Source organism: Agrilus planipennis, unplaced genomic scaffold (genome assembly GCF_000699045.2).
Source record: "Agrilus planipennis isolate EAB-ADULT unplaced genomic scaffold, Apla_2.0 scaffold50, whole genome shotgun sequence".
Lineage (NCBI taxonomy): Eukaryota > Metazoa > Arthropoda > Insecta > Coleoptera > Buprestidae > Agrilus > Agrilus planipennis.
This window is the reverse complement of record NW_020438881.1, coordinates 1,007,458-1,022,147: the sequence shown is the minus strand read 5'-3', so window position 1 is coordinate 1,022,147 and position 14,690 is coordinate 1,007,458. Positions and strand designations below refer to the sequence as shown.

The following is a 14,690-nucleotide window of genomic DNA, read 5'->3' as shown; positions in this document are numbered from 1 at the left end:
TGCAAGACCAACACAAGACCAGACAAAAATGCAAAAGGCTATTTTTGCTTATCCCCAGTTTTCATTTCTTAAGTCTTCATTTTGATCATAGCCTTGCTGACGTGTAAAACCAACACACGACAAGTCAAAACTGCAAAAGCAAGACTATTTTTGCTCATTCCTATTTTCATTTGTTAAGTCTTTGGTTTGATCTTGGTCTTGTTGACGTGTAAGACCAACACAAGACCAGATACAACTGCAAAACCAAGACTATTTTTACTTATTATCACTTTCTTTTGCTTTTGGTTATGATCCTTAAGGAAAAGAGCCCTTTATACGAAATGATACTTTAAGGACCGATAATTTACAGGTTTAATTTTTTATTTGAAATTAACGACGATTATGTAGGTAATTTAATTATACAATGTCGGAAACGATCAATAAAAATAGTCGATTAATCGATTCTTAGAATCGATTCCGCGTATCTACCGTCAATAATTGTGTTTCGTTATTTGTTTTTATGTCACGTACCTAACCACCTTTACCTAATAAAGAATTTCTAACAGTAAATTTTATAGAATGCACACATACAACATTTTGATATTATCAATGCAACCACACAGGACGATTGCAGGATAATAAAAATTGCATAATGATATTCTGATATGCAGTGCTTGCGGTTTGTATTGGTAGAGTTGATAAAATTGGGATCGCGACTTGAATGAGATAATGAGTTTGAAACTGCATTGTAGCATACTTAAACACCTTATGTTTTCATTTCATGTTTACTAAATTGAGATCATCAAATATCCACATCCAGGAACAGATTTGTGAAATTATTTAGTCGCAGTTACGTTCGTACGTAGCTAGCTACATATATTTTCATGGACGATAATATCCATTATCGATTCGGTAGGCACTGATGAATTGTTTTCATCATGTACGATTACGCTAACTGATNTTTTTATTATTAAATTTCTTTAATTTGTATATTATAGTAGTATTTTTTAATTAAACTATTGCATTAACTAATTACTACACGCCAGAAAAATAAAATTTTGTTTCGAGCGGACGAATGCGGAATATTGGTTTTGTTTTGTTAAAAACTTTTACGCTTGCACCATACAAAACTACACAGTGAAATTACAAATCAAAACAAACAAACACAAACGCATATGCAATAAATATCCCTAGACAAAAATTTTCAGCCTCTCCCTAGTCTCTCAGAGTCTTTTAGCGTCTCTGAGAGCGTCTCTCACAGTCTCTCAGTTATTGCCTAGGTGTTTTTATGGATCTCTCACAGTCTCTATATGAGAGACTCGAACGATAAAATTGTTAATTCAGAGATTCGAATCTCTCACAGAGAGACTGAATGAATAAAACTGAAAAACTTAAAGACTGGAGTCTCTCGTAGAAAGACTGGGATCTTTGAAATATGTTGAACTTAGAAAATTTTAACAAGGTCTATCGAGACACCACTTATTGAGAGATTCCAGTCTCTCGTTCAGAGATTCGAGTCTCTCGTTCAGAGATTGGATACGAAATGTGAATCTCTCTATGAGCGACTCGAGTCTCGTTCAGAGACGCTAAACAGTTTTTTTGACAGTCTCTCTCAGCGACACCAGAAAGACTCGATGAGAGACGGAGACTCGAGTCACGCTTTCAGATACTCTGAGAGACGGAGACTCGAGTCTCGCTTTCAGAGACTCTGAGAGACTGAACATTTTTATCTCGGCATATTACAGCGTAGGCGCGATCTGCTGACAATTTGCCGAAATGGCAGTTTTCTGATTATCAGTTGCTACTGACAGATTAGCTTTTAAAATGTCTCCTTTTGGACAGATCCACCAGGAATCACACGTGGCGTGTGACGCGTGACGTTGTGACGCATGACTTTACACTTTTCGGTTTTATACTCTAGTAAATTTCCTTCCTATCGTCAATAGAAAAGTTTCACTTCAATAATTGTTCGCCCACATCTGTGTTGCAAGTTATTTAGCTGTTGCGGCGCTTGTTGTCTTGTAGCCGATGACAGTGGCGATTAAGTTGCGCGCATTGTTTATGAAAATGGTTGGTATATAAATAAAAGCGAAGTACATATGTCACAGACGACATGTATAACGCATGAGTACGCGAAGGTTGATTATGTAAAGCAGGTAAACACCCAACGATTGTCGTTTTGTCGGTACATTACCAACGGCCCATATTTTAATAGTCATTGACTATTCCGAACGAAAACTTCATTCAAATAGTTGCTTTGCTTGCCAACCAATACATGCCTTCATTTACGTGTAGCCAAGTTGGAACACGATTTTCAATTTTTCACAGTTCACTTAACGTAAGGATTAGATGTTTGTTTTACATGTAAATGTACATATGTACACATCAAGGGTTTAAGGATTTTATATTGGAACTTCCGGACATTTACTCTCTAACAAAATAAATCAACATGTTGTGTCATGAGCTTTTGGGGCTTTACTTACGATTAGAATGAAGAATTGCTGTGTCCTTTTTCTCATTTTATCTCATATTTTGCGTTTTTTTCAATAATGAAACTGATTTTATTTGATCAGATTCACAATTAGATAATAAATTAATGCTCTGAAAAAAAGTTAATGTACTACCCACTTCTTTTTTTTAGCAAAAATGCCTATTATTCATCCAAACGAATATTTAATTTTATCTCTACCTAATCCTTACCTATTCCTGTGGTTTTAAAAAGTCAGTAAGTAAATCAATGTTTTAAGCCTGAACGATGACCTGTCTAAAAATGGTACAGCGAAAAAATTATGAAGCATATCGTAAATTGTATGCAGCTGTGCGATATATTTCATGCAGTATTTTTGCATTTTATGTCAAAAATCTAAAAATAAAACAAATTTATAAATCGAAGGTAATGAAACTGTTTGATCATGTTTCATTTTCATTAATATGTACAATCAAACTTCCCTAAATCAAACCTTTATGTGCCAGTTAGAGAAAATTTTTGTTTTATTTCAAAGAGTCTATGTATATTAGATACTGTCAATAAGTCACTGCTAACAACCCTTACAACCTCAAATCACGATATCCCATAATACTTCGTTGGTGTTGTCTTTTCCTACTATAACCTTACGATCCTAACCAAATCTCTTTTTTGTTATTTTACATAATATTTATAATAATGAGTAACATAGCAAAAATTGATGGTGGTACCAGTTTGGATTAAAAACTTAGGTCCATTGATTATCAATACGGCTGACTTTTCTAATAAAAATTAGGGAGAAAAAGCAAGACTATTTTTACTTATTATCACTTTCTTTTGCTTTTGGTTATGATCCTTAAGGAAAAGAGCCCTTTATACGAAATGATACTTTAAGGACCGATAATTTACAGGTTTAATTTTTTATTTGAAATTAACGACGATTATGTAGGTAATTTAATTATACAATGTCGGAAACGATCAATAAAAATAGTCGATTAATCGATTCTTAGAATCGATTCCGCGTATCTACCGTCAATAATTGTGTTTCGTTATTTGTTTTTATGTCACGTACCTAACCACCTTTACCTAATAAAGAATTTCTAACAGTAAATTTTATAGAATGCACACATACAACATTTTGATATTATCAATGCAACCACACAGGACGATTGCAGGATAATAAAAATTGCATAATGNACCAATTCCTTACATCGTTGACGATTTTAAATAGACAATAAATAGGCAAAATGGTTCCCTACATTGTTGTGGGTTTTTTACTTTATAACACCGTCATAATTTGTATACATATACTGGGCGTCCATCGAAATATATCACGCGGAAGCAGGAAGTAGAAAGCTAGAGAAGTTTAAGTGTTACACGGAAGTCAGAAACACCCTTGCGTATTTAAATCCATTTATAGTAGCTTTGAGGTTTTAATTATTTTTTATAAGAAATAAATCCAACTCTGTTGGACACTTCAAAACCTGTGAAAATAACTAAATCGTGTACAGGTAATTGAACAATAATGATGGTTGAATAAGCGAAATACTTTTTCGTCTATTAGGATACGTTCATATTGGCGATATGAGCTGCAAACAGAGCGGCTCTAAATGCGGCATTAACAGTAATGCTTATTCCTTGCTTGCGTTGATATACTTGTGTGTACTTATTGGAACTGTGAATATAAAAACGATGCCTTTACTTTTTGATGCGTGTAGGTGAATGTGTACAAATAATGATGGATTTTGAAGACGAATTATTGTTTCCATTATTTAGAAGTAATTCCATACGATAATAGTCACCCGTAAAAAAAATTGTTGTCAACTAGAGAATTAGGAAGGATCTCAAAATGTCGAAAATATGAGGAACCGTCCAACATATACTTGAGATTGTCTAGGAAATCCCTTGATGTCTTCTGTTTTTCTATTAAAGCCTCACACCCAATTAACCTATTAAAATAACGAATTTTTATCTCCATAAGTGATTTTTATGTATCTATCATCTGTGTTAATATAAATTCCTTTATAATACTTTTTTTCTGTAATTTAGGACAATCCAAATGACTTTCAAAAACAATATTGTCCCCTTTCCATCTTTTGTCTTTAATGGTTAATGTGCTACGTGAAAACAGCTTTCTTCCGAGCTGAATAACATTCCATGGCTAGGCAGTTACTCACGGAAATTAATCACGTTCGAGAAAGCCGCTTGAAAAACATAGCGCACAAGAAAAATTGCTAATAAATACATGTCGCGGCTTCCTGCCAACGATTGTTTATTAATAGAAGAATTATTTTATTCGATGCTTCTCTGATCATTCATAATATTTACCGATTTACGTACATACGTGTCCAGTTTTTTCCCTACATTTTTTTCGTTTCGTTCCTTTCATTCGAAAATAACCGACACCATGATAAAATGCCGGCATATATCGTTGCTCTCACATTCATCTTATTCTTAAAATATGACAACGGCATTTATTAGATATATTTTTTGTGCACTGCTGCTACGTCTCAGTTTGCTTTGTGTGACCTGACTGCTTACGCATCTATTCTATCTATGTATAATGTGTAGGTACCTACATGGTAAATACCTATAAAGTCTTTAGTATTAGTTATTATCAATAAATTGAATGAATTTTAACAAATAGGTTCAATGAAAATTAATATTTTCGAAGCATTACCTGGGTTTTGTTTGTGAGAGTTTCATTGCGTCAATTCCTATCTACCAATATATAAAAAATTACTTTGGTACAATAATCCATCCACTTGTCTAACGTAATGTAACCTTACCTAACCTTACTCTATCAGTAGCATGTAAACACAGAGAACTTCACTGTAAATACTTCACGGAAATTTCATTGTCTTTAAAAATTACATTACAGCTTTTTTTATTAATTGATTTTTACGTTAATTTTTTATTGTTTACCTGTCCTAACCAAAAACAGATACTTCTACAATGTGAAAAATTTATATCATAAATAGAACATTTTACAAATAAGGGAAGCAAATTTTCATCAGTAAAACAATTTAAGTATGTGTAAAATAGCTACATGAAACAAGGATTAATTGGTGCAATTAAACTTCATTAGGCCACTTGATATTTAATCAGTAGGGTTTATGCTACAAATGATGCATATATAGGTTTTTATTCACATTACAATACAAGATATTTTTTGTTAACTTAAATACTTATAGTAGAACCTCGATAAGATAAAGACCAAGGGAAACGTAAAATAATTTGAGTTATTGAATTTTTTATTTACTAAGGGTTTAAGTTTAAGCTTTAAAATTATGGATTTCCAGTGACTTAGCAAACTCTTCAGCTTTTCATTTAGTATAGGTCCACTAACACTAATGTTTTTACATATTTCTACACTGTCTAAACCATGTAAACAAGAATTTTTCTAAATTCGAAATTCAGCAATTCTTCGTTTTTTACATAAAAGACTTTCTCCCGATTCAAACCACTTTTCACTGCTTACTGAGGTGCGATGCCCAATTTATTCGTTTAAGTTATAGAGGGTTTTTATTTTAAGTAATAAAGGTTTTGGACTCCAAGGAGAAGGGAACACAAAATTTTATGAGTTTACAGAGGTTATTGTGTTATCGAGGTTTAAGTTATCAAGATTCTACTGTATTATGTTAATTTGTACCTAACTGTTTTTATGATCCTTCAAGTGTCATTTTAATTTTGAATTAAATTTTGATTAGAGTTGTGACAAATAGGGACCCGGAGTTTTGACTGAATACCCGAGTACCAAATATATGACTAATTCTGTATTAGTACTTAATAATTTCTAATAATTTGTCTTGCACCCTAGATCTTCCGCATTCTTTGAAATATTAGGAGGTCGATTGATTGCAACTTCAGCTGAAAACTTTTAAGTCTTATAAGACGATAAATTTTTATTTTTAATTTGATGGGTAAAGCACAACCATAATATTTCAAACCCTGATTAAAAGTAACCAATGGATTATTAGTTTACTTTACTTCTTGAATTGATTCTTCTAAATNCCCCACTACTCGGTCACGTAGTCGAGTTCGTAGTGGGGATCGCTTGAGCCGTGAGCGTGCTTCAATGCAACGTTCGTTACAGGCAACTCCGGCATGTATAGTGTAAAATTTTAATTCATAGTGTACAAATAATACCATTAAACCAATTCCTTAAACCCTATCCCGGTATGTTTGTGTGTTTGAAGAAGTTTCACTTCAGTAGCGCGTTGTATTTTTTTTTATTCTCTTTTGTGACTTACTGTAAATATACGTCCGATCAATTTTGATTTGTTTTGCGTTTTGGTTTTGTTGAGCAACGTAAAAGGGTCATAAATAATTTTTCCGTTTCGTGATTAAGAGTAGTGTGACGTGGGGTTCCTGTAGCTTTCAGCTGAGCCGGAGAGTCGGATTCATTTTACCACCCTCGAGGGGATGGAATCTATTCCATCCGAAGCGTCCCGTCGAGCCGAAACTTCTTTGATTAAATTTAAACTTTAACCCCGTTGTTATCATTTACATGTAAATCTCATTTAAGCATTTAGCCAATTATGACGAGGCGACTTCGGGTTGAAGATCGAAGGGTGAGGGGTATTCAACGCATACCCTCGCTAATTACTTTTAATTAAATTAATTAAAGATAATTCCACGACTCGGGCGTTGTTTACTTGAATCTTTTCATGGATGAGTAAAAATAAGGATAAATGAGGTTTTAATGACTAAAAAGTTGTGTGTAAGCCTGTAAGCGTGTAAGTGCTAGTAAACACCATAGACTAAGGGGGAATTGAGAACCAAATATAGGTTATATTCTATTACATGTAATCATCAAAGGGCCGTATCATCTTTCGATAAATACGACGTGGTATAGGAAAATTCGTACAAATGCTTTTAACCATATTTTCATATAAATAATAAATCAATATAGGTCTGCAGAAGAACTTGATAGTGTAAGGGTCAAAATCACTAATCTATTACCTTGAATCAAACTGGTGTTTTATACTTATTCAAATTTTCCATTAATTTTAATTATTTCGTGATTATTCAATATTATTTAGTGTTTTGTCGTTGAAATTAACCTTTGAAGGTAATTCACAAGTATCTAAGGAATGTAAAATTTAGTTCTTTTTCCGAATCCAGGGTTAACAAATGGAATTTCTTCAACTGATCTTGAAAATGAAGGTCACGGTCAAATTGTAGGTCACTTTTTGATATCGTCCTCCAAACCCAATAACTTTTGTAGAGGTTGTTTTTTGGATTGGTGCTTCCCCTGATGAGACATTCAAGTTGGCTGTGGGGAAGCCACTACACTTACATATAATGGTATCTACATACGTTTAAGTACTAATAGATTTATAGCTCTATTTTAATAAATAAATTGTCAGACGTTCAGTGAGACTGATAAAAACATAGAAAAAGTATTAATTTTAGTCGTAATAGGAGCCACCTTGTAGAGAAAAACTGTCCTCTGTTTTTAAAGTTTTAGAATTGAAGGTTAATCTGTCTGGTATAAATTCAAATGTCAAAAATTGTTTTAAATATTCAATTGCAATTTTGAAAAAGCATTTATTAATGTCTACATATACATGTACGAATGTATACTTAAAACAGCAATAGCAAATGGAATTAGAAATTTTGTAACGATCGTACACTCATGCAGTAAAAATGACGCCAACTTTTTGTTTTGCTAACTTTTTTACCTCGAGCATGTTTTGATGCATTCGTCTTGTTCCATTTTTAACGGAGAAAGAGATTTATTGCGACGTGATTCTTCATCTGTACGCCCCGTTTTGTTCACGTCTACTTTTGTCGCAATCAGTTAATCGAAAATGAAGTGAAATAAAACTTGAAACATCTTAAGGCGAAATATGCAGTCCTTTGTTGTAAATTTCATTTCGTCCAATTGCTTTCCACGCATTATATGGACGCTTCATTTCATTGTAATGATTTGTAAACACATCAATTTTAACGCAATTTTAACAACTATTAGTAACGAATACTTACAGTATCTAAGAAGTCAGATAACTCAGGATGGAAGGAACAGTAGAGATATAAAATAGAGGATGGCGCAGGGCCGAGACACCTTCAATAAAAGAAGTCACTTCTATGTTCTGGAGCACATAGCACAGAGTGGAGATGCATGTAGTTTTGTTTTTCGTAAATGATACAATGATTGTTACATAAATTGCATTATGTACGTTAGACAATTAAAAATACAATTACCAACGAGGGTTTCCTCTCATCAAGGTTAAAGTATTTGTTGGTCATTAACATAAATAAAAATAAGTAGGCGCAGTAGATACATTTCTGTTTGCCAAACACCTAGATAATTTACTTGAGTAGCCTAATAAATGAATTCGAACTTTTGCGCGGTGCAACGAAACAAATAATAAATCGTTGCAATCGTGCAAAAATGCGTAGGATTTCTGCATTCTAGCGATGATTGATATCTCAACAAACAGCGAAACTTATATTAGTAACTGGTAAAAGAGTATTTCACCAGCTTGGAACTTGCCCAATTTCTGTCAGTAATGACAACTAGTGATCATTTACGACAGTGCTTAAGCCACTTGTGTGGTCTTGAGTTATTAGTTTGAATTTGCCAAAATCAAATCGTTTTCACTTTGCCAATTTTATTTTATTCCGATTTAATTATTTTAAAATCTTCGGTTATTAATCGGTGTCATATTCCCAAGTTGCTTGAATATATTTTTTCGTTGTTTCTCAAACATTATTTTTTGTTGCTTTGTTCAAAACTATACGTGGGTATATGCGACTGAAATTAATTAGGCATTCCAAAATTTATTATTCGGCGAGTCTAGTTTCAAAGACACAGGTCTTCTTGGTATGTCTGCAATTCATTTTCATAATCGCCCCAGTCAAAATTCGTTGTTCCAATTTATAAAAATGTTAAATAAGAAATAGTCCCGTGTCCATTTGAACTGATCGGAAGGAGTGGCTTCCTCATTAGCAAATGGGCTTTCATGTTTCTGAATTCCCGGCTAACAAGATGCAAGTGTAACATCCCGCGGACACGTGTGTACAAACTGTACACATGAAGCGTGGTATCCGAATGATGAACTGTCTCATTTTACATGTGTCATTCATATTATGTCGCCCTTTAGTTAAAAGTTGGCCAATCGCCACTGAGGCGCCCGTCTATTTACTCATTTTTGCAAATATGGCCTCATCGTCTTAGTATCCTTCCAACTCTGACACTTTTAATAACTGCAAAGGTCACTCATTATAACGCTCCAAATCTATCTGACAATTCTACCATGTTTATAAAGTACTTACACATCTTCTATCGCCTAATAATGAACTAATTTAACGTTTCTCTCTTTTGTTTCAGTGTGACCGGTGACCAAATGTTTATCCCGTCATCGTAGATTTGGAAGGAATTTGTTCTTCAGTTTAAAATTCGTCCCTTAGGTGTAAGTGTTGCGATGTTTAATAGACTACTGTGAAAGTGTGGTGATTTCACGATGAAGCTCTAAAGTGATTTGTGTATGTGGTTGGTTTAGTGTTTTAAGGTCTACAATAGTTACACTGTTCAATTTTCTGTGATCTCAGCGCAGTATGAGCTCTTACTTTGCTAATTCGTACATGCCAGATATGCGAAACGGTGGCGTTGTTTCGGCCGAGCATCCTCATCAACACCAACACTATGGGGCGGCCGTTCAGGTGCCTCAAGGTGGAGGTGCCGTGCAAACTGACCCGAACTCTTGCGGTGGCGACCCGTCAGTTGTGGGACTGCGGCAGGGTATCCCTCCCCATCATTATGGGGGACCACCAACGGGTGGCCAACCTCCCCAAGGTATGCCATACCCCAGGTTTCCCCCGTACGATCGTATGGACATGAGAACTGCCGCTTATTACGGCGGCCAACAACCTCAGATGGACAGTGGTCAGGGATACCGGCCGGACAGTCCCAGTAACATGCACATGGGCACGACGGGAGCACCCAATGGACACCAAACGCCTGTCGTTTATGCCAGTTGTAAGCTCCAAGCGGCTGCTGTGACTCAGGGGGGTGTGCTAGGACCAACAGGTAGCCCACCTCTCGATAGTACTCAGGGAATGCCCAATCATCATATGGGTCATCACATGCAAGAGCAACACCCGCAACATCACCAGGCCCAAGCACACCACCCGCAACAACAGCATATGATGTATCCAGGACAAACACCAGCAAATATGCATCAGCAAGGGACGCCCCATCAAACTCCCATGCAACAACAGCAACAGCAACCCCAACAGACGACGAACAATCCCTCGACGTTGCCAAGTCCACTTTACCCATGGATGAGGAGTCAGTTTGGTGAGTATATTACAATATTATTAAGGCTTTCATCGGTAGTTGCTATATGAAAAACAAGAATCCACTTACAAGTTCGCTTAAACTATACAATTTGATACTGACGGCTAGTCTAAAGGAAATTTTATAAAGCTTTCAGTAAAATTCAGTTGAAATACTTACTCCTTATACATTTGTAACTAATTTGCGTATAAACATGTTACATTGTATTCATTAAGTCCATATGGTGGATATGGAATTAAATATGGGTTGGATTTTTGATTGAAAAACGAGTTGAGTGTCAATATTTCGCGAATATCAACATCAATATGGTCATGGAAATTTCATGGTGTTTTACTTGCACTTCATTAAATACTTGTAGAATCAAGTAAGTTATATTAATGTCTAGAGTCTTAATATATATATTATTATATGGATTTACGAATCTAACAATAAAATAAAACTAAATCAAATATTAGAGGTTGTTGCCGTTGTTGCTGCTACAAAATCATAAAAAATAAGTGGATAGAAGAAAAATTAGCGAGTTTAAGATTAAAAAAATTGAATTACTGTTCGCACTTGTCTATTCTAAAAGGTGATCATAATAAATATAAAAATTTTGACAGTTACCATTCTTTCTATAATTTTAAGCACCAAATGGTTCAATAATGTTTGTGGCCTTTACACTTCGGTTAATTTTTGTAATCAAATCAAACAGTAGGCCAGCGATTGTTGATAGTACTCTACGGGCAAATCGATGACGTCTACAATGTAAATGTTTTCTGGCAGCACAATAAAATAAACAATTTGATGTTCAACGCTGTGTCTGTTTTATATGTTTACCTATCTTGGCATATTTTGATTCAGAAGCTTAAAGGTGCAAAGACCTCTGCGTATTCCGTAAACACGCACCCAGAATCACCTGAACTTATAAGTTTATATTAATATATACAAGACACGTAATAACTTTTATATTATTTTCTCTATATGAATAAAAATAAAACTTGCCCGAGATAAAAATTTTCAGAGTCTCTGAAAACGAGACTCGAGTCTCCGTCTCTCATCGAGTTTCTCTGGTGTCGCTGAGAGAGACCGTCGAGACACTGTCAAAAAACTGTTTAGCGTCTCTGAACGAGAGACTCGAGTCGCTCATAGAGAGATTCTTATTTCGTATCCAGACTCTGAACGAGAGACTCGAATCTTTGAACGAGAGACTCGAATCTCTCAACGAGAGACTCGAATCTGAACGAGAGACTCGAATCTCTGAACGAGAGCCTCGAATCTCTGAACGAGAGACTCGAATCTTTCAATAAGTGGTGTCTCGATAGACATGGTTAAAATTTTCTAAGTTTAACATATTTCAGAGATCCCAGTCTTTCTACGAGAGACTCCAGTCTCTCAATTTTGCAGTTTTATTCATTCAGTCTCTCTGTGAGAGACTCGAATCTCTGATTTAACAATTTTATCGTTCGAGTCTCTCATATAGACTGTGAGAGATCCATAAAAACACCTAGGCAATAACTGAGAGACCGTGAGAGACGCTGAAAGACTCTGAGAGACTGGAGAGAGACTGAAAATTTTTGTCTAGGGTATCTAGTTCCTTTTGATTATTATTACTTCATCCATCAAAAAAACTATTTAGAAAACAATTTAGAAACTAAATTCCATATTATTTACTCTTTCATGATACGAAAAAAATGTTGAAATTGTCAAATGGTTATTCGAAAATGTCCTCAGCGTAAACTTTTCAATGTATGACAAAAGCTTTTAGTTGTCAACAAGTTTTAACGTAACGAATAGCGTTCAAAATCAATGGAGACAAGTAGAGCGATTACATCTGAAGTAAATCATTTGAAAAGACAAGGACCTTTCAAAAGACTTAGCTTGGGGGCCTTATAGAGTGTCTACGAAACGGAAATCCAGAAGTGCAGTATTTCTTACCGACCTCCCGCAGATGAGATTGAGTTGTCCAAGTCTTATGCAAAATTGGACTGCGTTTACAAAGAGGACATAAATATTCCTGCGAGATGTCACAGGCACAAAATGAACAAGGAAGTTTGCTGATTCTTAAACAGGTATATTCGGAGCATACTTCTTTTCAAAACGATTTCTTTTCGTACCGAAGAATGCATTTATGCAAATTTCACGGTGAATGGGAGCCCCAGCAGCAACTACCTAAATGTTCACGTAATAAATATAGACTTTCAAGATGGATAGCATGGTAATTTTTGAAAAAAGTCGGTTTTTATTCAGAGAAGGAGATTGCAAATACAGTTATTGGAATAATATGAAACTTGGTTTCTTTTAAAAAGTCTTGTAGTAACTATCTTCTTACGAGAAAAATAGAACCATCACTACTAGCTCTTCCGAATTAAGAGAATTCTATTGGTATGATATCTTTTGAGTCATAAAGGATTCGTTAGAGATATTATTGTAGTATACTTCATCTACTTTCTCTAGCGATGTGCCCCTTCCAATGTCTTGGATACGCGCTGGAAAAATCGTAGGTAGGAAGAAAAAACTCATTATACTCTCGACTCTTGTTCATTAAACATACTTTTTCATACAGTACCTGCCAAAAGTTTTAATCAATCATGAATAGTACTGCGAGTCGGAAACAAGCGTTAAAGCCGTTAATATGTCTTCAAATATAAATAAACATCTCGTTGATATTTTCAGTAGTAAACGGTACCAATAATAGCACATTTGAGCAATGCAATTGTAGTAGATAAAATTGTCAATTTTTCCGTGCAGTACTGTACGGATTATACGCTCCTCACCGGTTAAAAATTTTGGCCGAGAGTTATCCCCTTTCTTTTCTGGCCTAGTGCTGTTTTTTTCTACTTTGCACCGGTCAAATTGAAGGTCACATCGCTACAGAAACTAAACGAACTATCGCAGAAATATTAAGGGAAAAGAGGGGTAGAGAGATTAGTTCAAGGCGGCAAAGAGTGGAGGTGCGTGTCTAGCACATCAAATTGACGGTCCTATTATGATAACGATGATGATGATGATTAAGAATTAACAATATTTAAATCATTTTAAGAGGAGAAGTAAAAGTCTTTATTATGAGGTCGTTACCGTTGTATAACCAATCTGTTGCATAATTTCTGTGGACACGACACACGAGAATAGAGTATAATTTAAAAAAGCGGCTAATTTGTATTCAGTATATATTTAACACGCTTACGTATTTTAAATGTTCGACAATTGTTTTTTAATTTGCTGAAAAAGAACCGCCAACTTACATATTCAGCGTCTGACGCTTTTTGAAATTGACGCCACCTTATGTGACTCGAAGTGTTAATCCTTCATTTGCATATTTTTTTGTCATTTTTCTACCCGCTGAATTTTGAGTACCATTTTTAGACATGTCTAATAATAATTGTGATTTATTATGTCTGACGATTATCGTCCTATTACATAATTGTTTGTAAATATTATTATTTATAGGACTAACGAAAATTATTTTATCGTCTCTTGAAAGAAGTATTTAACTTCTGGATAACTTGCACCCCCAAGATGCGAATTTCATAATGAACCCTACAGTTACTTTCCGAAATACAAATTTTAGAACAAGGAGGCCGAAGACGTTTTAATTATAATAATTTTTAATTAGTCGTAGAATTTCAGAACGATTGACTAATAATAAATCGAGGTTTTTACAATTGAAGATCAAATTTTTAATGCGATAGGCACCTAATTCTTATATTTATCTTTTTTCAAAAACAAAACAGAATCTGTTAAACAAATATTTTCCAAAAGCTGCAATTGTTTTTTAATTGCTAATACTTCCACGCCTATATAAAGTAACTGTTCAATAGTGTTTTATTAACGTATACTTTTTGCTAATTGTATTGGTAAATTCGATCGGAGAGGTTTCGTCACTCTCAAAAAGAAATTGTAAATTCGTTCAGTTTGTGTGAAAATAAAAACGTTTTAAGTGCGAAACGTAGATGTCTA

The 14,690-nt window shown here is 34.6% G+C and overlaps 1 protein-coding gene across 2 annotated transcripts in view; it reads left to right on the top strand.

Moving 5' to 3' along the window:
• The window catches only part of LOC108734876 (homeotic protein antennapedia-like), a 74,800-nt gene that overhangs the window by 40,607 nt on the left and 19,503 nt on the right, over positions 1-14,690 (top strand). Inside the window, exons 1-2 of one of the 2 annotated variants that reach the window (XM_018466591.1) lie at positions 9,616-9,719; positions 9,783-10,751. In XM_018466591.1, the coding sequence (XP_018322093.1) occupies positions 10,010-10,751 (742 nt within the window). In that variant the 5' untranslated portion in view covers positions 9,616-9,719; positions 9,783-10,009. Of the gene's footprint in view, positions 1-9,615; positions 9,720-9,782; positions 10,752-14,690 lie in introns of those variants that run through there. The other variant, XM_018466590.1, reaches the window with a different exon arrangement.